Source organism: Galleria mellonella, unplaced genomic scaffold (assembly GCF_026898425.1).
Source record: "Galleria mellonella isolate WM207_F2 unplaced genomic scaffold, CSIRO_AGI_GalMel_v1 utg93, whole genome shotgun sequence".
Taxonomy (NCBI): Eukaryota; Metazoa; Arthropoda; class Insecta; order Lepidoptera; family Pyralidae; genus Galleria; species Galleria mellonella.
The window spans coordinates 5,023,271-5,048,782 of NW_026442176.1; the positions used below are offsets into that span (position 1 = coordinate 5,023,271).

Consider the following 25,512-nt stretch of genomic DNA (forward strand, 5'->3'; position numbering starts at 1 on the left):
ATTTTGTAGGCAAATATGTAAAGATTGCTATTTAATAATCGTAGGCGTTTTTACATTAAGTGATTATTCGTATTTCTTTTGGTTATGAGTACAATGTCTAAATAATTCTAGATTTAAAACAATATTTATAAGTTGAAGAAACAATTTAATAAACTAGAAATTTGTAATCCAAATAACAAATGTCAATCAATAATTTCATGCATTCGACCATCATGTAACACTTAATAATTTATTTACATTCCTTGCGTTTAGTAAAACACGCCGATGATTCGTCACGCCTTCTCTCAATTTTATAAAGACATGTACAGCAAGGACAAAAATAAAGTCTTAAAAATCTTGCCACTCTGGATTTTTTGTTTCTTCTAAAAATCTCTCTGTCTGGTAAATTCAAGTCGTCGTTGTTTTTATAACTACACATCGCTTCATACAATTTAACTTCGCCGTTTAATTGTCTTAAATAATCACTAGCTTGTTCTTCTTGCAGATCTTTTACCTTGATTTCTTGGTCCTGAGTCTGTTCCCAAGAAGTCAATGGTAGAAGATATTCTTCGATGTTAACGCTATGTTTTGAAGGATGCTGCGACTGCAGTACGAGCGTAGCTAAGTTAACCATAGACGAACTGTCCGACTGATGAAGACCGTCACCAGGAATCGCAGTCGCTACGTTTTCTTTCAAATCGTTATTCTTCAAACAGAGTTTCATTCTTAGCACCGTGATATCTGAATCACTCGGCCACGATGTCACGTCTGGCACGGGGCTCTTATGTCGTCTAGTTCTAAACTTTATAGACTTTTTACAGGCGTATTCTTGTTTGGGCTCGGATAAACCAGATTCCAAGCTTCTCGCTAAGTTTGTAAAGACCGCGCTACCAGTTTCTGACGGCAAGTTGAATGCCACTTGCCGGACGTTGTAATTCCCTCTCGCTTTCTGTATATCTATTATGTCTTCAATTTTTCTTATACACTCATCCTGTGAACGAACACCTGAATCCATTTTAAAGGGTATTTTTTTGTAATATTTAATATTTTAAAATTTTTATACAGAAATAATCTGATCAAGATGGTTAACTTTTGACAATGACATTATTATTATGTTTTTATTTCTTTTTTGATACGAACAGATAGACTGTATGTTCATTATACATATATCAAAATAAAGAATCTTTTGTAAGGAAACAATTGTTCCTAGTGTACAATATCACAAACTAAATATCAAAACCGGATTGCCAATTAATTATCTAAAAAATTTTTCAAGAATGAATATAGACTGACAGCTCCGTCTATTGTGTGTTTCTACCCTGAAGCAGTTGTGTTTGCATGGCTGTGTTTCGGTTTGAAGGGTAGGATAAGGCGTGAACTTACAGAGTACAGAGGAATAACACCTGAGTCCTCAGGAATGGCAACCCATGGGGGTATCATTGGCGAAACAGTATACTCTGTTAGGTCCATAGTACTGCTTATGTCTATTGGCGACGGATACCACCTTCCATCAGGTGAACCGTCAGCTTGTTTGCCATTCTAAGTTGTATAAAAAAAAATATAATTATAATTTGGCTGAATAAGTGAAGACCCTTTGCACGTTTTCTTTATAAGTAAAGGAAAAAGTATATGTAATTTGTCAACGTTTGTCAATTATGCAGTCAGTGTCATTTTTTTTTTTTTAGTACGTTTGTTCCGTTGTGGAACAGGCTAAGGTCGGAGACCATGCTGCCTGCAGTCAGTGTCAGTTAGAATTGTCATTCTTTTCGACATAGGTTAGTTAACCTCTCTGGATCTATAAGGTAATCTGTATTTGTATATATGTATGTGGGTAATTGTCTGTTATGTCAAATTTTGTCATCTTGTGTCATTTCGTCTCGACCAAAGGATTTGTAATGTAATGTTTTCACTCGATTAATTTTTATAATTTCGGCGATGGAGTCTTTCAATACAGACACCGATATTGGTGATAAGTCTATCTCAAATGGGGATTGTTCGCCACTGTCTGAAAAACAGGCCTTCGACTTGAATCATACTAAAAATATTGATGACATATCTACGCCTTCTGAATTGAATTTCGATCAAGGTATTGTAAACAGTAATTATAGTTATTTATTAGAGTTTTTTATTTATAATAAAAACTATTTAGTTTTGTATATCATGGACTATATCGTGGTGAACTACAACATGGAAGTGAAAGTGATGGAAAGTGGTATCAATCTATCAAACTTCATTGTATTGCAGAGTCGGACTTCGAAGACCCTGAAATCACAAAAAAGCGAAAAGAGATTGAAAAATGCCTCAGCAGTCCGGACAACGTCAATTTGGAACAGTGGAAGAGTTTTGCACAGAGCAAAGGAGGCCTCATATCTGGTAAACTGTCAAAATTAATTACACTTTGTTTACATCATAAAATAATTATTACTCCTACTTGCGTCAGCTACGGATTTTTCGCAATAATCTAATGATTAGTACGTAGAAGTATGTTCTATGCAGTTAGTTTCACAAAGATCCAGAAATAAAAAAATATTTAATGATTATTGTAAAATATTTTCTGTTGATTTGTCAATTTAGTATATACATACATTGTCTCGCATAGTAGGCAGAAACAAGATAGAGATATAAATATATTTTGCTCTGAAAAAGAACAGCAACTGTAATAGGCATATTTATGCTCATCCTAGAATTGTCTGGTGTCCAACTCAGATGTGAGTGAAGCTACTTAAAGCCATACATATTCCTTTATTTCCATCTCCATTACCTTTTTATGGGGCCAGGCTGCCCCTGAAAAATAGATTTAAATTTGCCAATAATAACTGCAATCATAAAGAAAACTGTGTAGTATTAAATGTTTCATAGGCCGAACTAATATAAAACTGAACCTAAAATCAACCAATTGATACAGAGCATGCAACCTTAAGTTTCTCATTAATTCTCTATTATATATATATATGGTCTAAATAATATAAACACAGTTTAAATTTGTTTGAATTTTGTTTTTTTTTTTTTTTAATATAGAAATCATTAAAATCCGCTAGATCCGCTAGAGGGCGCGTCACGGTAAACATTAGCTCCGTACATTTTATTAAATAAAAATAGAAAAGTATATTACATATAAATAAAAACGTATACAATAACTTCATTACATAGAATTCAATCAAGAAAAAATAAATCAAGAAATTTTAAATTGCCCTATAGAATCATCATAAAAATATTATTGAAAACAACTAAGTGAGCATTATACAGCTAAAAGTGATATACGAAACTTCGTATTTAAACATCATAAGTGATTAATCAGTGAAATAGTGGAAAATTATAATATCTGAAAAAAAAAAAAACCGTTTAAATACGAATACCCTCACATTAATCAAAAAACAAATAATTGACCTTTGGACCCAAATAAGATTACCGTTTATTCAATCAAGTAAGTGAAACTTAATTTTGCGCGTAATCTTTGTTACTAAGCTGGCCCAGCGTTAAAGCTAAAGCTCTTATATCAACCTCAAAGGCTTTTAGTGCGCGCTCCGATACATGTAACTTTTTACATCTTTTTGTGTCACAGATGTTCATAAAGACATAAATAGAGACTTCAAATAAATAAATAATCGTACTACTCCGAAGTTATATTAACAACTAACAGGATGGCCTTGAAATGCGCTGGATGCAAACAGAATATTCCTACAAGAGAACATCTCAAATGCTCGATATGTAGCGAGAATTACGATTTGCAATGTGCAAATGTTTCAGACAAACGATATTATAATACGATGTCAACTGAACACAAAAATAAATGGAAATGCCAAAGTTGTAGATGCAAGTTCCCTAAAGGAGACAATACAAACACTCCAATAAAGCCCGAAGACGAATTACAACCAACTAACATTACACAAAGGAAAAAAAGTATAACTTCAATCAATAAAATATGTATGCGATGAAAGTGATGTTTCTATAGACGATATACAAGGCGATACTATACACGAATGCTCACATGTATCAGCGGAAATAACCTTAAAAAAATTTAATGATATGATAACAAAAACCCTTATAGAAAACAATAAAAATTTAGTTACTGAAATACAGTCTACAATCCAGTTAGAAATAAATAAAGCTATTCAAGAAATAAGAGATGAATTTCGACAAAATATAACAGTACTAAATAAACAAAATGAACTAAGGAAAAAGGACATAGAATTGCTTAAAACTAATATAGAAAAGTTACAAGAAGAAAATGAAGAAATAAAAAAGGGAATAAGAGAATTAGAGACAAAATTCAAAAATACAAATGATTATAGTAAAAAAATAGTATTATATGGTTTACAAGAATACCGAAATGAATCTGAATTCGAGTTACATTCTAGATTGATTGAGCTATTTCAAAATATCTTAAATATAAATTTAACAGGATACATTGAGGAAACATATAGGCTTGGTAAAAATAACTATAATAACCGACTGATAGTAATTGAGCTTCTAAGCAAAAAAATGGTTAGATACATTGTAAATAATAACAGCGGAACCGGCTTTCAGTTTCTGAATTTTTAGATAGAACAGCCCAAGAAAGAAGGAAACAAATGCGCGAGGAAATGCTGGTATATATATATAGCGAAGACAGTGTCTATAAAACTTTAAAGCTGAATAAGAGTCATGAAACTGGAAAAACTTTACAAGGCAATAGAAATTTACAATACAACAATAATTCCTTTCTAAATCAAATAACCACAGTTTAAAATATTATATCAAAATTTCCAAAGTTTATTTAACAAAATCCATATACTAGAAGCATTTTTAGAACAAAATCCAAATTATCAAGCTATGTGTATCACAGAAACCTGGCTTACACAAGGAAAATTAAATTTAATACAATAATATAATATATATATATATATATATATATAGTTACATACTATGCATACGCATATGCATGGCTGAGCTACGGTATCCTTCTGTGGGGAAATAGCACTGATATCATTATCCAAAAAAATTAATACGAATTTTAATTAACATCAAATCAACAGATAGCTGTACCTTATTTCCAAAAATACAAAATATATATGCATATATATTTTGGATATTAGCAAATTTGTAAGGAAATATCAAGTTTTCTACAAGAAACGTGACCTTCCTTCCTTCCAAATATTGTCTTAGACAGAGAAATAAACTCCAACTGCCTTCCTCTCAACTTAAACTCCATTTGTCAAGCCCTTATGTAATGTCTGTAAACATTTATAATCATCTACCGGAAACATTACGAAATGAACAGAACAATAAAGTATTCATATCACAATTAAAACAACTATTAGCTAAAAAATGTTATTACGATATAGATGAATATTTAAATGATAAAAATTTTTAATAAAAAAATAACGCATAATATATAAATATAATTTATATATAATTAATTATTAATTAATAATACTAAAATTGATAATGATACTAAAAAGATATAAAAATATGAACAACTACATTAAATTGCATTAAAATAAAATAAAACATATGGAAATAAAAAAATCGTTAAAATAATAAAATAATTAAATTAATTTGGAATTTAATTCGAATTTAATTAAATTGATGAAATTGAAATTGAATTATTTAAATCTATATGACAATTTAAGGATCGTCGCCCTCCTCGTTTCTAATTGCTGCGCCCGACAGGGTCTACAATGTACTTTATCCATTATTAACATCTTTCATAATAATATTGTAGAATGCAATAAATTGAATTGAATTGAATTGAATTGAAAATAATGTGTTTTTTTTTTCTAATAATAAAATAAAAGAGGACTATTAAAGTATTATATATAATCTGGAAAAACTGAACAACAGAAAAGTTGTGAAGCCCTGATATTAAATCTGATATTTATTATGCACATATTTGTGTTACATTAAAACTATTCAATGTGTACAGATGAATATAGAAAAGTGATATGGCCGCTATTGGTGGGAGTCACTCAAGATGAGATGACAGACCCTCCGTCTCTGGACGACCTCTCCGCACATCAGGAGTATAATCAGGTAATTGTTTTAATCAGTAAAACATTTCTAGTCTTATGAAATGAGACTTTATACAAGTCATCTTCTTGAGTACCACTGTCCAACTTATGTTTCTGCAGGTAAGCAGCTCTACTTGTACAGCTGTGGTTAAGTCAGTCTGAAGGTTGGGATTATCATATCAGCCATTAACTGTTCACTGCTGAACATAGGCCTCCCTCATAAGGAGGGTTTTACTACCCTTGGCAGCCAAATTGATAACTGCGGTTAGCTTTTGGTGATGTTTTAAATAGCACACTACTGCCCATCCCTTAACCATAAGGTTCCCTTAGTGGCCTCTTACAACACCCATAAGGACAGAAGGGATAGCTCATTCTCGGGACCATACAGCAAAGGTTGGGATATGCCATTGGATTTACAGTGTATAAAGCCATATTTTAATCTTCAAGGATAGCAATGCATGAGTAGTACTAAGGTGTTGTTTAAGTCTATGGGCGAAGGTTACTTTCCAATTTAAAGTTTGTCTTTTAAATTGTTTTTCAATACAATGTCTATTTTTCAGGTGGTGCTAGATGTAAATCGTTCCCTGAAGAGGTTTCCGCCGGGCATTCCATACGAGCAGCGTGTGGCGTTGCAGGACCAGCTCACGGTGCTAATTCTCCGAGTCATTATAAAGTACCCGCATTTAAAATATTATCAGGTAAATAAAAATATGAAGTTATAACCTTATTAATAATATGTTAGTTCGTAGTTATAGATAATTGTCCCTCAATGTAAATGGCTGAATGGAATTAAATAAATATGGGACATAGATAAAATATTAATTTATTTAAACTTTAATGACTAATAAAATTTGGTATAAATAGCGAACATAGTATACTTATTCTCTATCAGTCAGCCATATATTATATTAATACAATATATACATTATTCTAATTGATTTTTTTTTATGCAACTTAGAATAGCAAACAAGCTGACTGCCCACCTAATGGATAGTGGTAACTATCGCCTATAGATATGAGCAGTACCATGGACATAACAGAGATACAGATATACTGTTTCGCCCATGATACCCCCCATGCGTTGCCATTCCTGAGGACTCGGGTGTTATGCCTCTGTACCCTGTAAATTCACTGCTATATCCCACCCTTCAAACCGAAAACTACAAAATCATTGTCACAGGTTATATTTTTTAATGAGTTGAATATTGAAATGGTAACTTCACCCGCACTATTGTTATATGCTGGTGGAGCACCAGTGAAATGATGATGATCAGTCATCTGACCAGAAGATACTCTGCTTTCCCACATCTTTTCTCAATATTTTTTATTATTGCTAGGGAGGCAAACGAGCAGACAGTGTACCATTGCCTAATTAATATCCAAATCCATCTAGAATAAAGGTGCTCCACTTTCTGTAATTCTGTATGCAACCTTCACTCTAAGACCTGTGAAAATTTGAATTAATTTAAATTTTCACAGGTCTTTAGTGTGAAGAATGCAATATTTATTTGTTCAAATGTATGTAAGATGTTCAATATATATATTTTTATTTGATTTATAATATATTTAATATGTGAATTAATTAAAAATCAATTTTTAATATGTATGTTATGCGATTATCTATTGGGAAATACAAACAAATAACGGTCCGTTATCTTAATTGAAGTTGTATTGTGTTCTTATCAAGTAATATTGGAATTTATAATTCATTGACAGATTTCAATTATCGTAACCTATTTTTAAGTATCTGACAGCGATTTCTAAAAGGAACTTCTTCCAGAAGGAGACTTTGTACAAAAGTCGTTTGCTTGGACACTCTGTCCCATTCGTGTTTATACCGTGAAGCAGTTGTGTTTGCATGGCTGTGTTTCGGTTTGAAAGGTGGTATATGGCGTGAATTTAAAGAGTATAGAGGAATAACACCTGAGTCCTCAGGAATAGCAACGCATGGGAGGTATCATGGGCGAAACAGTATACTCTGTTATGTCCATGGTACTGTTCATTTATATGACGGTTACCACTTTCCATCAGGTGGGCCGTCAGCTTGTTTGCCATTCTAAGTTGTATAAAAAAAAATGGTAGTAACTACTAGCAAAACCCCTCTTATGGGGAAGGCCTATGTCCGGCAGTGGACAGTTAACGGCCGATATAAAATAAAACATGACGATTTAAAAGTGCTTCTAAACAAGTCTATTTGAATAAAATGTATTGAATTTAAATATATTATTTATTGAGAAATATATCTATTATTGATTAGTTCTTTTAGCGTTATTTTTTATTTTTAGATTTATTTTTTAGTAAATTATGTTCGAATTTAAATTTTAATACGTGTAGCTCTTAAACTATAACTGCTTCGCGACAGATACCCTTGTTTTTTTTTAATAGGTGAAAATGAAATAGTGATCCCGCCTACGCTATCGGTATACACTGGCGGGGCACCAGTGACGGATGATAGATGAGGATGAAAGCAGGTCAGTTAGCCCATCGTGACAAGTCCGCAGGAATTAACCACGATGGTTTCCAGGGGGAACCACGTGGAGGTCGACCTGATAGGGTATATTGCTAGAAAGGGGGTTGTCAGGCCCCATTACTAACAATCCCTTCCCCCCCTAGATATTAATATAGTAATATAAACACTTCACGTGTCAGGGTTACCACGACGTAGCCATCACGCTGCTGCTGGTGTGCGGGGAACGCGCGTCGTTCCCACTGCTGTGCCGGCTGTCGTACGGGCCGGCGGCGCCGCTCGCGCCCTTCATGCAGCTCACCATGCAGCCCACGCAGCACCTGCTCAACTACATGCTGCCAGTAATCGCGCGAGCTCATCCCGACCTCGCGCACTTCCTTGACAAGTAACTGCCTTAGCCTAGTAGCCATATTCAGCGTATCTTCGATTGCTGATCATTTGTAGCATGAATAACAACGTGAGCAGTCAACGCGTACCGTCCGCCTAATATGGTGCGTCATATACGATAACATGCAATGCGGCGATTGTCGATCTTCCGTCGATGGAAGATCGGCAACGACGCATTCTACGTGCGCCGCACTGGTTGCGAGCCAAGCACTAGCTTTTCGCGACATTACGTCTACGTAATAAGCATTCTTCTACGTAGCGTAACCTACGCTAGCTAATCTACCTAGCTTTCCGTTGCGGATGATCGGCGACCAAAAATACATACCCGATAGATAAGCAAGTTAAAGTGGCAATGGACTGTTCACGTAGCTTGAAGAACCGACTACCGATGGGAAAGAAAGGTTCTTGAGTGGCGACCACGTACGGATAAACGCAGCGTAGGACGACCCCCTCCCCCCCCCACTAAATGTATATAATATATAATGATCTGAAATGCGTTGCAGAGAGTCAGTGGATGCAGGTGGCTCAGGACCGTTCTTTACGGCAGTTTATGGTGGAGGCTTATGTCCAGCAGTGGACGGATAATGGCTGAAATGATGGGAATGAAAGAAAAAAGTATGATGTAATGTATTGAGATTCATATTGACAACGCAGTGTCCATTGTAATCCATTTGTTTGACGTGTGGCGGTGCGGCGATGCAGGGCGGGCGTGGGCACGATGTTCGCGCTGCCGTGGTACCTGACGTGGTTCGGGCACAGCCTGCCGCGCTACGCGGACGTGGTGCGCCTGTACGACTACTTCCTGTGCGCGCCGCCGCTGCTGCCCGTCTACGTCACCGCCGCGCTCGTGCTGCACCGCGCCGCCGCCGTGCTGGCCGCCGACTGCGACATGGCCGTGCTGCACTGCATGCTCTCCAGGGTAACTCTCTCTGTCTCTCCTCCTGTAACCTGTCTCCTTACTTCTATATACTCTCCTAGATACCTCACTCTATCTATTATGCACATCTCTTTTAATACTATCTGTTGTAAATAGCAGGATGCAATAATAAAACATATATGTATTTGTGATATAAAATAATAAGTTTAGTAAAAAAAAACTAGACATGTCTTATAAAAATCAGACATAGAACAAACTTAAAAATAATACATTGTTCTAAAAAACCTCAGTGTCAACAGCCAGTATTAAAACTCCAACACGATCAATAAATTTTCACTGTACAATCTTAAACTTTTTTACATATTACAATAGTAATATTAAATTACAATGTTTTACGACATTCCACTTTCTAGCTTATTTATATATCTTTTATTTTTAATTTAGTTACCGGATGACTTACCATTTGAAGACATCTTGGTGACTGCCAAAAGACTGTACGACGAAAACGATCCCGTTGATCTCGAGCCTGAGGTGATCGCTTTGGAAAGGAGAGAGTGAGTCACTTGCACTGTTATATTTTAACTAGCTGTATCCTGCGATCTCGCCCGTAGTCGTATTGTGATATTGAATAAAATAAGAAAGTTTTTTTTAAAGAAATGATCTATTAAATACAAAGAGTTTTCAAATCCAACTCGCAGTTATTACTCGCAGAAATTAAGGCGTTTAAATAAATAAACATTCTAATTTATTATATTAGTAATTGTCACTTCAGTCGTTAACTGCTTATTGTAGATTATAGGCCTCCCTCTTGGCAGGTCTTGCCAGTAATAGCGTTGGCAACTGCAGTTTTTTGATGGGTGAAAATGGTATGGTAAGCCCGCCTGCGCTAACGGGATACGCTGGCGGAGCACCAGTGAAGGATGATAGATGAGAATGAAAACAGGCCAGTTAGCCCATCATGATGAATTCATCAGGAATTAACCATGATAGTTTCCAGGGGGAACCGCGAGGTGGTCGATCTGGCTGGGTATATTGCTAGCAATGGGATTCTCAGTCTCCATTACTAATAATCCCTTTCCCACCTGGCAGCTGCAGTTAGGTTTTTAAGATCGATGCAGTTGTCTATTTCTTGATAATTGAATTCTCTTAGTTGCCTCTTACAATACTTATGGGAAAGGAAGTGGTGACCAATTCTATGCTGGGATCACATGGTTAATATATTAGTATAGATATTTTTAGATATAGTAATTATGTAGTTAATTTACAAGGTGTAATCAAAATCTTCAGTAGGGTTTTAAAGCATATCCCTTCATTAGAGACATAAATTTCTCTATAATTAACTGGCAAAGTGGTTTAATATAGGATTTTACGTCAAGTTTTTCTTCTGTTGTCTCTTACAGTATTGTATAGGGTGAACTCTTTTATTTATAGATGTCAAATGTTTAATAGACCTGATTTTCATGTGGTTGTGGTTCATTTTTTGAATTATTATTTTATTTTTTTTTAAATGGATGATAATGGAATGGTAACCCCACCCGCGCTACCGGTATACACCGGCGAGGCACCAGTGAAGGATGATAGGTGAGGATGAAGTAGGTCAGTTAGCCCATCGTGACGAATTCAACAAGAATTGTTCACGATGGTTTCCAGGGGGAACCACGTGGAGGTCGACCTAATAAGGTATATTGCTAGCAATGGGGCTGTCAAACTCCATTGCTAACAATCCTTTTCCCCCCTATTATTTTAATTCATAATGCAGTTTTAAAAAAAATTGCACACGAGGTTTTTTTTTATTAGATGATAATGGAATGGGAATCCCGCATATGCTAACGGTATACGCTGGCAGGGCACCAGTGAGGGACGATAGGTGAGAATGAAAAAACAGGCCAGTTAGCCCATCGTGATGAATACATCTCGAATTCAGCACGATGGTTTCCAGGGGGAACCACGTGGAGGGCGACTTGATAGGGAATATTGCTAGCAATGGGACTGGTAGTCCGCATTACTAACAATCCCTTCCTCCTATGTGCAGGGGGTATTAATCAGTGTGTGTGCCCGCGTGCAGGGGGTAGTAATCAGTGTGTGTGCCCGCGTGCAGGGGGTAGTAATCAGTGTGTGTGTGTGCCCGCGTGCAGGGGGTAGTAATCAGTGTGTGTGCCCGCGTGCAGGGGGTAGTAATCAGTGTGTGTGCCCGCGTGCAGGGGGTAGTAATCAGTGTGTGTGCCCGCGTGCAGGGGGTAGTAATCAGTGTGTGTGCCCGCGTGCAGGGGGTAGTAATCAGTGTGTGTGCCCGCGTGCAGGGGGTAGTAATCAGTGTGTGTGCCCGCGTGCAGGGGGTAGTAATCAGTGTGTGTCCCGCGTGCAGGGAGGAGGCGCGGCGGCTGGAGGAGGAGGAGCGCGCGCGGCGACGGGCGGCGGCGCGTGCGCGTGCACCGGCGCCGCTGTGGGCGCGCGCGCGGCTGCAGCTGCGGCGCCTGCAGCGGCGCTGCGGCGGCCGCCTACCACGCGGCGCACTGCTCGCCGCCGCCACCGTGCTGCTCGGCGTCTACGTCTACTACCGCCCCGACCTGCTCTTCAACAGGTAGCGCCACGCCTATCAGTTTGTCCTCTTCCGCTTCTAGGTGTCGCGCCCGACTGTGCCGTCGCACACTTTACGGCCAGCCTCCGCGACTCCCCCGGGCGGAGCTCGATCTACGCGTGATAAAGGAGCCGGGACAGTTTAATTTTGCATATTATTTGTGCGCTATGATTATATTTATTTATACGGATATATAGAAACAATATTTCTGTATTAATAAAAAAAAATTCGACACTTTTCAAGCGAGTAGCCGCTCAAATGAGTAATATTTAGTTTTATTTTTCTTTCAAACCGACTGGCCCACCATTTAGATCGAGCTCCGGCTGTAGGTACTCACCCGATGGTAATCTGTAGTCGCATTATGTTTTCCGGGCCGGCGTGTCGTAGCCGACGACCCAGGATCATGTTTCGAGCAGTTTCTATTGCGTGTGCTGTACCCGCTTTTCTAAGCTTACTTCAATTGTTACGTATGTGGAAATAATCACTTCACATTGTTGGTATTACATAATAGATAAGACCATAATCACCAATATTTCGTTTCTAATTTTAATTTATATGTAAACAATATATAGATAGAATATGTTATATATTAAATGAAATATATCTAATTATTTTTATAGCGGCTTTTATACGTCAAAAATAACATTTAAAATTCATATAATGTAAAATGTTATTTCATTGCCAAACCATAAATGTAAAGTTTCCTATAATTACCTCATAAAGCCGCTATTGCAAATTGTAACTATTAGAAAAACACCATGGAACTGTTGAAGCGTTTAAACTCTTAGTTTTTCTTTTTTTTTATTGAATCAATAAAGAAATTGGTGTTTAGTGGTTCTACCGATCTTTACTTGTATCTGCATTAATATATTCAAATATGACAACTGAAATTTGTAATTTGCTATAAAAATAAATAAAGTATTAAACTTTTTTTTTTATTTCAATATAGCTGTCGTTCTCCAGATATTAATGTTGATACGTAAAAGATAGATTTAGTTTCATTGGAACATGGTGCTTGGGTGACGTAGGTTGAGTCCACCTCGATGCTGTACTAACACCAAAAGTTGAAAGGCAAACTGATTTGGTAGGAGTTAAAATTATATTCGATTTTATTCTGTTGCTGTTAAAGGACATTTTTGGGTGGCCACATGTACTGTACTGGTCAACCTCGGTGTATTTTAGTATTGATAGCTATGTAATTAGATATCAACGATTACTTTAAGTTTAATATATAATTCTCATATATTATTATGTTTTAAAATTAAAAAATAATACACGGATTTATGATATAAATAATTCTATGTTGGACTAGGCATCTCGGATTCCAGCAATACGTTGGTTTTTTTTTTTTATACAACTTAGAATGGCAAACAAGCCGACGGCCCACCTGATGGAAAGTGGTAACCGTCGCCTATAGACATGAGCAGTACCATGGACATAACAGTGCACTGTTTCGCCCATGATACCCCCATGCGCTGCCATTCCTGAGGACTCAGGTGTTATTCCTCTGTACCCAGTAAATTCACGCCATATCCCACCCTTCAAACCGAAACACAGCCATGCAAACACAACTGCTTCACGGTTGAAACACGAATGGGACAGAGGTACCCAAGCAATCGACTTTTGCACAAAGTCTCCCTCTGGTATCGAGGACTTGTACATTATATACGAACTATGAAGACTGTATCTTTTATATACATAATAATATATGAGCCAATTAATTTTTTAAATTTACATACAATTACACATGTAGAAAATGGACTGAACAATACTATCATAAAATTAACGTAAACAGTACAATGGTTTATAATCAAATCCGCTTCTGCCTATGATATGGACCAAACAGATTTCTAGAGAGAACTGTAGCGATCGTTTTGTCTCTCTCACGCACAGCTCTCGCGCTCAGTCCATTCTCTATGTCTATTCTCTAACGACATAAAAATGCCTTACGTATAATGTAATGGTATGTGAAGGGTTCTAAAAGAATTCATGTTTACAGGATGAGGTCGAAATTATTAGCATTCTTTCTAACTTATGTTCGAACAAAAAAGTGATTTTTTTCCAAAAAAAAAAAACTTAAATCGAGAAATGGTTAAACACTTTGTAGATAGCTTTCGCGTCCCATACTAACACGGCGTGTACAACAGTCACGTTAGTATAAGAAGCTTTAAATTTTTCTACGTTTTAAGACATTTATTTCTTCAAATTTACTGATACTCTTTTAACAGAGGAAAAAGTAAGCTAATCCTTTCGAATTCAGCCTGTAGTTTTGTTAACACCACAAGTGTTATGGCGCATCCACAGTGACAAATTTGAAGCGTGGCCAACTGATTTAGTTTGCAAAGGTTGTGTCGTTGTGGAAACGCCTTTAGAATGTACTAAAGTATTTGTGTCTGATATAAAAAATCTAAGGTATCAGTGCAATGCGAGAAACGATGTTATTTTAGGAACTTTGTCGCCATAGTTCTTGGTTATTCAAACGATCAAATCCATGTTTTTAATACAAGATTGTTTTATTATTAAAAGTTTCCTCAGTACACATTATATTTTAATGTAATAACTACCGGTTTAACTTACGTGCAATTTAGTCGTAAAGCTCGACTAGTTTCAAGACCATTCGGGACCCTTCATCTTGAGCGGCTGTGACCCGAGCGCGAGGCTGATTAAGGCAGACGAAGAGAAGATTTTAAAGTCTATTCCTTCATATCCAAAGATTTCCGAATGCCAATTTCGTATCTGTGACAATGCCGCGAATGTCTACAGCTCACGCTCAGTGCAATCAGCGGGTCTACCATGAAATGAAATTCCGAAATTTCGGACTCAATTTCGTGTTTTTGTTTATACCAAAATCGGACCAATAAATGTAGTTTAACATTTCGTTCGTCATACATCCTATCATAAAAATCCAAAGGAACAATATTTTAACATTTTTAATATTTCCAAATGGGGCATGTATTATATAATTTTAACATCAAATTTGTGTTTCGTTTGGCTCCGAAATTTCGGAAAACATTTCATGGTAGGCCCTCAGGCTCGCGCTCGCATTACAGCTGCTTAATATTAAGGGTCACGAATAATCTCGAAACTAGTCGAAACTACTCAACCAAATTACACGTAAACCGTTAAGTTAGTTATTACATAAAAATACAAGGTTGTTTACATAAAATAGTAAATAGTCGTGTGGTGTTTTGCGTAAATGAGCTCCTACAGTTAATTTCAAATGAACAGAATCAAGCTAATCTTCACTGCATGATCACCTCGGTCCCAAACGGTTGTCTTGCATGGTTTTTTCTAATTAAACAATGGGATATAACAGCAAAGAACTTAACAAATTTCTCGATATGATCGTTTGAAATTAGCACTTAAGTGACAGTAGTTAAGGACTATAATTGTTTGAGCAGATTTTAGATTGTTAGGTCTCTCACGTCACCAATATAACTCGAGGATTACTCGTGTTGTACATATTGTTATATATTTATAAACTATACATAACACAGTATTGTAATTAATTATGGCTTTACTCACGTTTTAAATTCGAGGTCGACTAGTTTCGAACTCAATAGGAGCCCTTATTCATGAGCACAGTTCACGGCAGTGCCGCGAGCAGCATTGCGCGGCCAGTGCACTGTTTGTTGCTACGCACGTTATTAATTTAGAAATTAATTGGGCATCTCCGAATTTAAAATTTGAGTAAACTATTTTTTTTATACAACTTAGAATGGCAAACAAGCTGATGGTCCACCTGATGGAAAGTGGTAACCGTCGCCTATAAACATGAGCAGTACCTGGACATAACAGAGTATACTGTTTCGCCCATAATACCCCCCATGCGTTGCCAATCCTGAGGACTCAGGTGTTATTCCTCTGTACCCTGTAAATTCACGCCATATTCCACCCTTCAAACCGAAACACAGCCATGCAAACACAACTGCTTCACGGTTGAAACACGAATGAGACAGAGGTAGCCAAGCAATCGACTTTTGTACAAAGTCTCCCTCTGGTATGTAGATCTACTAATCGCTGTATCTTTTTTTTTAATTGACTTCAAAAAGAAAGAATTCAGTATATTTTTTTTAATGTTGTTTCCTTATAACTCCATTAGTTGGAAATCGATTTCGATTGGTCTCATAAAAAATTTATCAAAATCAGTTCAGTATTCTTTTTTTTTTTGGACAACAAAATCTTAATTATTTTACTAGTGCAATAAAGCATAAAGTCAACATAATTAATTACAATACAGCATCCTCCTTATTTATAAAAACTAAAACTTACAAATCTATCTTTACACTGTTTTGTCCCTTTTTTCAAATTGAGAATATAACACAATAGAAAGAGACAAAACAGTTGAATAGCTAGATTTATGGGAGATTTTACGTTTTTATGAATAAGAGGGTAAATCACTTGATAATTATTATTTAATTATTTATAATGAATCATAACACACCTTTGCCACTTGGCTTTGCCAGTTGGCTGGCAAATAGATATTACAAAGACTTCGACGATGCTACTAGTGTATTGAGTAAATACTGTTATCTAATACTTTAAACAGTATATTTAATGTTAATATAATTTAGTACCTCGTCCTAGTTGAGAGCGTTGATAAGCAAGTGTTGCAACGACGTAATTATCTGTCAAATGTCCAAAAACAATTGGGTTTTTATCGATTTTACTGATTGATTATTTATTATTTTTGTATAAAATGGCCTATCTGTAGATAAATTCAACAATTAATATTTGCATGCCATTTGATGTGGCGAAACATAATGGACATCTTATAAACTTCACAAACGCAACACCTTTTCTAGCAAAATAAATTTCATTTCATTTCAATATAAGTTTTAGTATTTTATGCACGTAAAAATTATTAATTCACATTTTAGCCACCCACCTACTTATTTAATCAAAGGTTGTCTGTAAGAGATTACCCTGCCCTAAAATATATACAGCTCAAAACCTGTACTTTATGCTACTGTATTCCACTTGAATTTTCTGTCATTTTATTGTATATTTCTGTTTTTGGTGCAGTAAAGAGTTAAATAAATAATTTAAAAATTGTTCTACTAGCGAAATAAAATTTTAAGTTAACTGTACAATAATATACTTTAAAAGCTGTCACTAAAAACTTGGGTAGAGTTTCCAAAATGTTTTTGAAAAAATCTGAAGTTGGTGCAAAATTTTTAGTAGTGGATTCGTTCATTTTCAAAGAATTCTATGATTGAAATTTTAGAACACTTTTCAAATAATCAATCGCAAACATTGAAATCATTGAAAAATGTTCAAATGTATTTCAAAAATTGACAGGTAATTATCACACTTCGGCAAGCAAAAGAATGTATAAACACTCGTCAACTTTTAAATTAATCTGTCAAAAAATATTTTAAATTCTCTGTGACATAGACTTCTCTGTGAGAGAGACTAAGACCTCTGACATATGAATGCACTTTTATTGCAATTATTGAAGTGTTATTAATATTCATATAATATTCAATTATACATGCCTCGAATTACATTTATTAATTTAATTAACACGGGTATTTTGTGTTTTAAAATTTCACTTACGTTAAAAATAACCTGTTCGCGTAATTTCTTACTAATCGGTGTGAGTGGGACGGTGAGGAATACTTCACAATTCATGCCCATTTTATGACATTAGTGGTTTATTGGGACATAGAGCTACCATTCACCATTACATGGGCAGCACCATCATTACTGCTAAAAAGCTAAATGACTATACTCTTAGTAGGCAGACCGCATGCATCGTACCACGCCATTAGCAATGACAGGATTTTGCGCGGGAAAAGAAAGATCAGACCGATATATTAAGTATTATGTTTATACTAATAATACATTATTTTGATAATTAAAACATTTTTTTTTATAGCACGAAGGTGGCAAACAAGTATACAGCCCGTCTTATAAACGGTCACTGTAAAATAAAGTTATTTTTTGTAATACCCATAATATAAATTCCGCCTCTTTGGGACTAAATGTCGCTGAGATGATGCTGAGTTTCTGTCTATTTTTTTTTGATGGGTGAAAATGCTATGGTAACCCCGCCTGCGCTAACAGGATACGCTGGCGGAGCACCAGTGAAGGGTGATAGATGAGAATGAAAACAGGCCAGTTAGCCCATCATGATGAATTCATCAGGAATTAACCATGATAGTTTCCAGGGGGAACCGCGAGGATGTCGACCTGGATGGGTATATACTGGCAATATTGCCAGCAATAGGATTCTCAGTCTCCATTACTAACAATCCCTTTCCCCCCAGTTTTTGTCTATTAAAAAATTAGTTTATATAAAAATTTATAACAACAATCCACGAGTGTTTGTCCACGCTCAGATTAAAACTGAAATTAAGTGCAAAGACTGTAGTCTTTTTTTTTAATTATCACAGAAACGTTTTTTAAACTTGAAATACCAGAGGAAGACTTTGTACAAGTCATCCTGATTTGGGTACCACTATCGCATTCGTGTTTCGCACGTGAAGGAACTAAGCTGCGATTCGAAGGATGGGATATGGTAATTAACTTACGGGGTACAGAAGTATAACGCCTTAGTTCTCAGGAATAATGACAACGTGTGAGGAGTATCGTGGGCGCAACAGTATACTTTGTTATGTCCATGGTCCTGCTCATGTCTATAGGCGACCGTTACCACTTACCATCAAGTGGGTTGTCAGCTTGTTTGCCATACTAAGTTGCATAAAAAGATCAGAATCTTTTTTATACATGTGTAATGTTCTATTAATACAGCCTATAAATTCATCTACAAATCTTTGTGGTACTTATATAATAATTAATAAAAAATCTTATGTATGTATACTGAATTTGTCGTGTCCTCCCGTCCTACCCATTTCACGACTACTAGAGATGCGTATTGCTTGCGGTCAAGGTACAGTTAAAATTTCTTTGCTAAAAACATTTTGGAGGGTAGTAAAACTTCAAATCTAACGTAGGTACTGGAGACGCCTCACAACACGGTCGAAGCTTGCCTCAGAAAGTCGCGCGACGTGCTCTATCCTCTAGCTGCGACATAACATCTACTGATCATCATTGGTGATCTATTTAGTGATTTGTGGGACTTTATAATTATTATCACGATTATTTCGATATTAACGCCATCTATCGTTTGATGTAAAAACAATTTGGTCCGCCATTATAATTCGTAAAGCTCGAGCTACACGAGCGGTTCGCCCGCTGCAGAAATCCGCTTGTGAACCGTCGTAAACACAATTGACGACAAAAGCTGTAAGCTGGAATCTGCACTACTTGCCCCTAGACAAAAGTAGCAAATTAATTTGTCATTAGAATCGTTATCGCTAGTGACTCAATGAGATAGAACGAGATAGCGATATCCAGTGTCTTGCTCTTTCTATTGCGAGCGCTAACCGAAATGAATGTGTCGATAGATTCGTTTTGTACTTGTCTAGGTGGCATCGTTTCAGGCAACATTAGCAAATTATACCTGCAATATATATTTTTTAATGAGTGAAAATGGAATGACAACCCCGCCCACGCTATCGGTATACGCTGGCGAAGCACCAGTGAGGGATGACAGGTGGCGATGAAAGCAGGTCAGTTAGCGCATCGTGACGAATTCCGCTATGATTAACCACGATGGTTTCCAAGGGGAACCGCGTGGAGGTCGACCTGACAGAGTATATTGTTAGCAATGGGTCAATTAAACCGCATCACTAACAATCCCTCTCCCCCCTGCGTGCAATATAGTGTGTGCCTGTGATTATGAATGATATATGTAAATCACATGAAATATGTGCGATTCATAAACACATTTGAATATTTTTTCCGGGATAAAATCAAAGTTACAACTTACTGTTTGGAAGTTGTTTGCGACATTATTATTTGAATATAGACAAAAAAGAGATCTGAAAGACATTTAGTAATGTAGGTAAATTTTTATTATGATTACTTTTGTTTCAATAGAAACAATAGAAATCTTGTATTAGCCTATCTTATCGGTTCGGGATTAAATAGCATCGGATACTTAAAAGTTTTAATTGCTCAATAATACTATTTAACAATGATAACGTTCGAGGCGTATATAATTTGACAAAATCAATAATTCCTTTTGTTATTAAGTTTGTTTGTTCGTGTTGGCATATGTATAGGGTCAGTGTAGACTTTGTCTCGTTTGTACATTGCGATAGGGCTCCTTCACACGGCACCGCCGTGATCGTCTATTGTAGCGGTCGCCGCGGTGTTGTGTGGAGGCCCTTATTGTTTCGATCAATTGTGATATTAATTTTGTTACTATATATATGTAGGTTTATGCGATTCATTCCTCGTGTAGATGTATAGTGAATCATAAACACATGAAACGGTATTTAAGCAGTTATAGGATATTCAGACGATGCGATGTTTTAAATACTCGATATGAAACCAACCAACCTTTTTTTGATTTCATAAATTATCATTCTTGTTTATAGTCCAAAGATTCCAAATTTGAATCTCTATTAAAATTTCTGTTTTGAAAATTTCGTTTGAACCATAATAATCGCATTGTCTGAATGTTACAACAGAAGAAGTTAAGCATTTATAATGTTAAAATGTTTTTTTTTTTTTATGTAAATAGTATCATAGATATTGGGGTCGATTCTTAGGTGTCACTCTAAACCGTCTTCTTCCTGCCCTATTCCCATATCTGTTTAGGGTCAGCGTATATTTTTCTTCTTCCATTCATCTCTACTTGTAGTTATTTCACTAATTACTCTCTTTCTGATCGTGTCGTCTTTCACACAATACATCTTATCTCTTTTTGAGTCTTCCTCTAGACTTATAACCATCCATATTTATGCATATTTCTTACCACATTCTTCTACTCTATGTATCAATTTGATAACACAGCGATATCATTATTATAAGGACCAATAGAAACTAATTTTCTAATACATTTAATTCAAAATTATTGTAATTTTAGTTTACCATGGTCCATAGAATAGTAATTTAGTGAAATTATCAAGTTAAAATATTAGGTCGAGTTAAGAGAAGCGACACCTCAGAATCGGCCACATAGTCGTCACTAATAGTGAACAAATTGTAAAATCACAAACCAAATTGTACCTAAATATAAGAGTAATTCATATGTGTTACTGATTTGTGTTCAGTTTATCGTTTATTTAAAAATTTTATTTCATATAATGAAAGTAAAATATTGTGATTGTAAGATCTTTTGTGTGTTGATTTTTACGTGTCGAACGACGAAACTTTGTATATGTAGTAATTTATTTAGGTGATCTGTTATTCTGATACGATTATACGCTTGTCTCAAGTTGTCAGATTAATAATTAGAAACGTAAGACTGCAAGTTTTTTTTTTAAACTCATAATAGGTAAGTTACTAATTGTTCTCTATTAGTCCTCTATCTAAGCTACATATATCCCATTAAAGAATGCAGTCAAATAGACCTGTGGATATAGGACAAATATGGTATCTTGAAATGTGAATGTAAAATTATTCCAATATCTATGCGTACAGAATATAGAATCAAACGATAGAACGAGGTAATATTACATTCAGACTTCTGAAATACTGGTTAGATATTACATAATCGACACGAAAAAAGAAATAAAAACTTATTAAAACTTAAAATTACTCTTCTCCATCCAAAGGTTGCCTGGAAGAGATCGCTCTTAGCGATAAGGACGCCCATTCTTTTCGCAATGTAATATTTTCTTGTAATTGTTTGTATTAATAAGTTTACTATTGTAATATTATGGAGGAAACAATAAAGTGTATCTATCTAAACTTATTCGTTGATTCCGGTTTAAAAAGTCAAAGGTATCCAACTATGAACGAATTGTATTATTACAACGTTATAGTTAATTATTTAAACTAAGTAAAGTCTAAACGAAAGGTCGGTCGTATAATCGTATTGGACGTAACATTGTCGAGCGTTGGTCTTGTGTTTCTATTAGTGTTGAGATTAAATTTTAAACATTTAGATAGAATTAGTAATAAGTGCTTTATGTACTGGGCTACGGATAAACACTATTTATTTAATGTCTTTGCATGTTTATACGTCTTTTTATATGGATGTTAAACATGGTTAACTAGGCTTAATGCATAGACAAACCATACCATAGAGTTGGCAAAAAACGAACGTGTGAATTGAAACGACTCAATAATAATAATAATGTTTAATACTACAGTGTGTTTTATTGTAATGGATTTTTAATTTTTTTTTTCACATGTAGAAACTATGTATGTATATATATGTAGTTTTTTTTATTTTGTATCAATTACACTATCAAATAAATAGGAACATACATATGTATATCATATATACATGTTCTTATTGCTATATATTTCCTAAATTATACATTGTTTATTTTCAAATATTTTACTCATATTAAAAATGCATGACCAAACTGAGGTAATTTCGATATTATACCTAATTGACGAAATAATTCATATTTGATAGTGTAATATTGCTCTAAGAGGGTGCACACATTTTGATAGTCAAAATGAACAGATTTGATCGTAGAAAGAGGATGACCAGGTACTATATTCTTAATTTATATGCCCCTCAGATAAATGGCTCGCAATCCTTAGTCTATGTGCTCTGTAGATAAATAAATATAGTCCAATATCTTTGGAAGTGTTCTCTCGCTCCTACAAATAGAAACTATACTTAATCTATGCTCATTTCAAATTTTTTGTACCTAGAAAAATAGGTACACAGAATCACGATCTCTGCTTCTTGCTTCATACGCATGTATGAGTATTAAGTAGTAATAAGTATATATTAAAAAGTTACTATGGTTTGCGCCCTCTTAATTTCACTTTTCAAAATTTGATATTTGAGCTACATACTACGCACCCTTAAATTATATAGATAGTGTCTCTGCTATATAATATATAAATGCTTCGAGAAAAGCGGGTCAACTTTTTCATACAATTTTGCGTGATAAATAGTTATGAGTGATTCCTTCATAACGTCTTTCTTATAAATCCTTTTTAATGCGTAAAAACTCTATTTATTAAATAATTAAATATAGATACGTCAAGATAAGTATATAGAACACAAAAAAGCTAATTTGACAAGTAGCTGACAAAAAGTTGACCCGTTTTTGAGATTCGATGTATCTATATATGTAATCTAAGTACGCACTATTCATTTGTTTATTTCAGGGACAGCAAGCACTCGACTCTGGAGGTATAAGTAATAAGGGCTATATTGGGTTGGCAATAAAACGAGAATTAATTTTTAATACACTTTTATTTTCGGCTATTTTTATTACATCAAGTAACGTGGTGGCATTGCTAATTGTATATAGCCTGTGCATTATAAACAAAATATGCACTCGACTGCAAACCGAAATAGGGAAGTCAGAGACAGTTATTAACTGTTACCGTTGTGGTAAACGTAACATTCTATTTTCCCGCCATTTCTCAGAGTATATTATTCCAATATGGTAGACTGCAAGTCTACCGCCATCTATCGGATTAATTTATTAACAGTTTTATCTATTATAGGAAACTTAGTAGGTTTACATTAACACATAACAATATTGATATTTTCAAATTTCTGAACCGAAATTAATAACATAAATTCCCAGCAGTTCATATACGAAAATAAATGCGAACGATTAAAACAATATGTTAAATAATAATTATAAATTTCAAATATCGAAAATCCGATCAATTTGAAAATAGAACGAGAGATAGAGAGAAGTACTCGTATATATCACAGCCATAAAAGCTTGGCTTTTATTATTTTTCTTAGTTTATGATAGAATTTGCTAAGTTTATTAACACAGAAGGTAACTATGTATTTATAAGTGTTCAATATCACGCAACATATAATCTACTTACGAGATATCTAACAAGGATCAATGCAGACTGACTAATGTTAATTGAAAATTGACTTTGGAATTACTTGAAAATTAGGTTCAAATTGGTAAGTACAACAAATGACCTTCACTGTGCATTACAACTGATAATTTTTTCGGTCAATCTGAACTAATCCTTACTAACTAAACTTAGCGGCTGAAGCATAAAGCCGTATTCGCGTGGCCGAAACTTAACAGAAACAAGTAACCAAAACAATTAAAAATACACCCTTTACATTATTGGCTAAAACATATTTTTATTATTTGTTTTGTTACATTTCACCACTGTGGACACAGTTAAAATATGTAAATATATAAAAATTATACTTTCTAAATAAAAATAATTAATTTAATACAATCTTAGAGAGCTTTTAAGCTTCTTATAAGCTACACTACGAAGCTCATTGGCATTTAATTGCTGGCTTAAGTATTCTCTTAACAATATAAGATCTAATGCAGTTGTCATGCTATAGTTTATTTAAATTTAACCTTACATAGAGTATTAACCTATTACAATATAATAATAAGTAATGAGCACAGATTAAAATATTTCTGAAGACATTTATGAAATATGTTCAAGAATAGGATAGAATATTCTATATTATATAATATTTTATTCTATTCTAAATATGTTCAAATGAACCATTGTTTTTTTTTTACAACACAGTGGGCAAACTAGCATGCGGCTCACCTGATGGTAAGTGACTACCGCCGCCCATGATCACCCACAACACCTACGGCATTGCAGGTGTGCTGCCGGCCTTTTAAAAAGGAATATGCTCTTTTCTCGAAGGTTATGTTGTCGTATCGGTTCGGAAATACTGCTGCTGGAAGTTGATTCCAAAGAGTCGATTATGAAGTACTCTACTAAGTAAGTAGTATGAAGATCTACCATGTTTTGAAATTTCAAATTTTCAGGCTTAATTTTCGTGTTTTCGTTAATACCGAAATCTGCCTAGTAAATAAAGCTTAACATTTCATTCGTGATCAATTCTGATAATAATATTTTATTACTTTTAAACAGTGTGCTTGTGTGTGTGTGTGTTACTTTTAAACAGTCGTACGCTACTGAAATTTCTGAAAAATTATGTCATGGTAGGCCCTCTGATCCTTAAAGCTGTCTATAATATACGAAAGATTACTATAAATCTAAATAAATTTAATTTCGACAAATTTAATTCTATAGTTCCTTAGAATAATAATTTCACTGTTATACCAACCCTCCATTTGTTATGACCTCTCTGCCCTATAAAAACAAACTAGCTAATATTTGTTACCTTATAATATATATTTTTATTCCTTTTTTGAGATAGCGTAAAGGAATTACAAAATCATGGCCAAGGATATAACTTAACACGTTGTGCCCGGCGCCGGTCCCT

The 25,512-nt window shown here is 35.0% G+C and overlaps 2 protein-coding genes across 3 annotated transcripts; one reads left to right on the forward strand and one right to left on the reverse strand.

The window, feature by feature from the left end:
• Nucleotides 1–174: 174 nt before the first annotated feature.
• Nucleotides 175–1,074, reverse strand: LOC128202415 (uncharacterized). Its single transcript, XM_052902670.1, has one exon. It carries the CDS (start codon nt 992–994, stop codon nt 230–232), a length of 765 nt encoding a protein of 254 aa, XP_052758630.1. The 5' UTR covers nt 995–1,074; the 3' UTR covers nt 175–229.
• Nucleotides 1,075–1,833: 759 nt separating this feature from the next.
• LOC113513445 (TBC1 domain family member 20) lies at nt 1,834–23,512 on the forward strand. Of its 2 annotated transcripts, none has more exons than XM_052902553.1 (9): nt 1,834–2,065; nt 2,224–2,352; nt 5,885–5,991; nt 6,530–6,667; nt 8,619–8,821; nt 9,526–9,742; nt 10,145–10,254; nt 12,066–12,281; nt 23,433–23,512. In XM_052902553.1, the coding sequence occupies exons 1-9, from the start codon at nt 1,915–1,917 to the stop codon at nt 23,461–23,463; spliced, it is 1,302 nt and encodes a 433-aa protein (XP_052758513.1). In that variant the 5' UTR covers nt 1,834–1,914; the 3' UTR covers nt 23,464–23,512. The 2 variants fall into 2 exon arrangements, with proteins under 2 accessions (XP_052758513.1, XP_052758512.1); XM_052902552.1 differs by lacking the exon at nt 23,433–23,512 and adding an exon at nt 19,238–22,447.
• The last annotated feature ends 2,000 nt before the right edge of the window (nt 23,513–25,512 follow it).

What these genes read in the sequence shown, in the direction of transcription:
- LOC113513445 (XM_052902552.1), top strand. Translation starts at nt 1,915, where the DNA reads ATGGAGTCTTTCAATACAGACACCGATATTGGTGATAAGTCTATCTCA. An exon ending in CAAAGGAGGCCTCATATCTG is followed by an intron (nt 2,353 to 5,884) that starts GTAAACTGTCAA and finishes CAATGTGTACAG; the next exon opens with ATGAATATAGAAAAGTGATA. An exon ending in CCCGACCTGCTCTTCAACAG is followed by an intron (nt 12,282 to 19,237) that starts GTAGCGCCACGC and finishes AATCTAACGTAG; the next exon opens with GTACTGGAGACGCCTCACAA.
- LOC128202415 (XM_052902670.1), bottom strand. Translation starts at nt 994, where the DNA reads ATGGATTCAGGTGTTCGTTCACAGGATGAGTGTATAAGAAAAATTGAA.